Source organism: Eurypyga helias, unplaced genomic scaffold (assembly GCF_000690775.1).
Source record: "Eurypyga helias isolate BGI_N326 unplaced genomic scaffold, ASM69077v1 scaffold20235, whole genome shotgun sequence".
Lineage (NCBI taxonomy): Eukaryota > Metazoa > Chordata > Aves > Eurypygiformes > Eurypygidae > Eurypyga > Eurypyga helias.
In genome coordinates, this window is record NW_010249716.1 from 2289 (window position 1) to 3648 (window position 1360).

General features: G+C 58.4%; 1 protein-coding gene across 1 annotated transcript in view; it reads right to left on the reverse strand.

Annotated features, from left to right (window-relative positions):
* The window catches only part of DAZAP2 (DAZ associated protein 2), a gene marked incomplete at its 5' end in the record, with an annotated part of 1658 nt that extends 573 nt beyond the window's left edge, over window positions 1-1085 (reverse strand). The window contains 2 exons of the mRNA XM_010151475.1: window positions 240-482; window positions 964-1085. Coding sequence (XP_010149777.1) covers window positions 240-482; window positions 964-1085 — 365 coding nt within the window. The remainder of the gene's footprint in view (window positions 1-239; window positions 483-963) is intronic.
* Window positions 1086-1360: the final 275 nt, after the last annotated feature.

Sequence of the window (1360 nt, forward strand, 5' to 3'; positions counted from 1 at the left end):
GGCTCCCAGGCAAAATCGGGGCTAGCACTGGCCACACATGGTCCTGCTGCGAGCCAGAACCATAGAGACACAGCTTGGCAAACCCTCAGCATGAAAACAGGAGCCTGCTCTTGTCCCAGCTGATGGATCAGGTAAGAAATACATTTTTCTCAGAAAACTAAGGATATCTTCTCCCCCACCACCACCTGGGAACCTCCAACATGGACACACGCAGGGTTTGGGGACAGGTTTATACTCACAGGGATGCTGGCTGTTCCACCAGCCCCAAACCTTGCTCCGGCATCAAAGCCACCTTCAACAAGGACCGTCGAGCCCGGGGGATAAACCGGTCCCACCGGATAATAGGCCATCGGGACTGACGAGCCGATCGGACCCATGGCCACAGACTGGGCCACGGGCAGGAAGACAGACGCGCCTGGATACGCCGCAGACATTGTCGGTATGGTGGCAGCCCCCAGCGGCACGAAGCTGGGACGGTAAAGCTGGGAAAAAAAGCCGTGCAAGCGAGTTTAGAGGCTCGTTATCCCCCACGCCCCGTTGTTTATCCAGCCTTGCTGTCACAGCACCAGCCCCGACACAGACTTTCACCCCCCCCATACAAGGGAACCCCCTCCTGGAGCGCTCACTTTGGGGTACGGTGAAAGGACGTTTTTCCCAGTGTTGGAGCCCGTTTTCCCCCACTCCCTGCAAGAATCCAACTCAGGGATTATCGCAGTGTTTTACAGCTGCGGGTGAGCTACACTCACACCTTAACTCAGGGAGAAGCTTTGGACGTTTGGCACTTTGAGCAGATGATTCAGATCTCGTAAAAAGAGAATCTGGGGACCGAGCGCTGCCCATCGACATGAGCAGCCAACAAAGTCCTCTGGGCAAAACATAACATAAAATCATTCAGAGATTGGTTTTTTTAACTTGGGAGGGGCCCCAGAGAACATAAAGCCTTCAGAGAAGCATCCCGCCTACCTCGGAGTAAGCCGGAGGCGCATCCGTGTAGGGCGGCGGCTGCGGGAGGGGCATAGTCTGTGGGTACACGGCTGGGGTGCTGGGGGTCTGCACAGGGTAGGACGGCTGGGTGGGATATTGTCCTGCAAGGAAGAGGAGGAGTCAGCCCGAGGCCGAAACGAAGCCGGATGCGCCGCTGACCGGTTGGGTTGGGATTTTTGGGACAGTCCCGTTGGTTAGCCGCCACGTGAGAGTGTGGGCGCTGGGAATACCGGGGGGTATGGTCGGGGTGATGCGCCCCCCGGCCCCGCCGAGCAGGACACCGGGCTGTCCTGGCCAGCCTCCAGCCCCCAGAGCAAAACCAAACGCACGGTGAGAACCGCCTTTCCGGGACTGGGGCAACCAGAGGGCAGGAGCC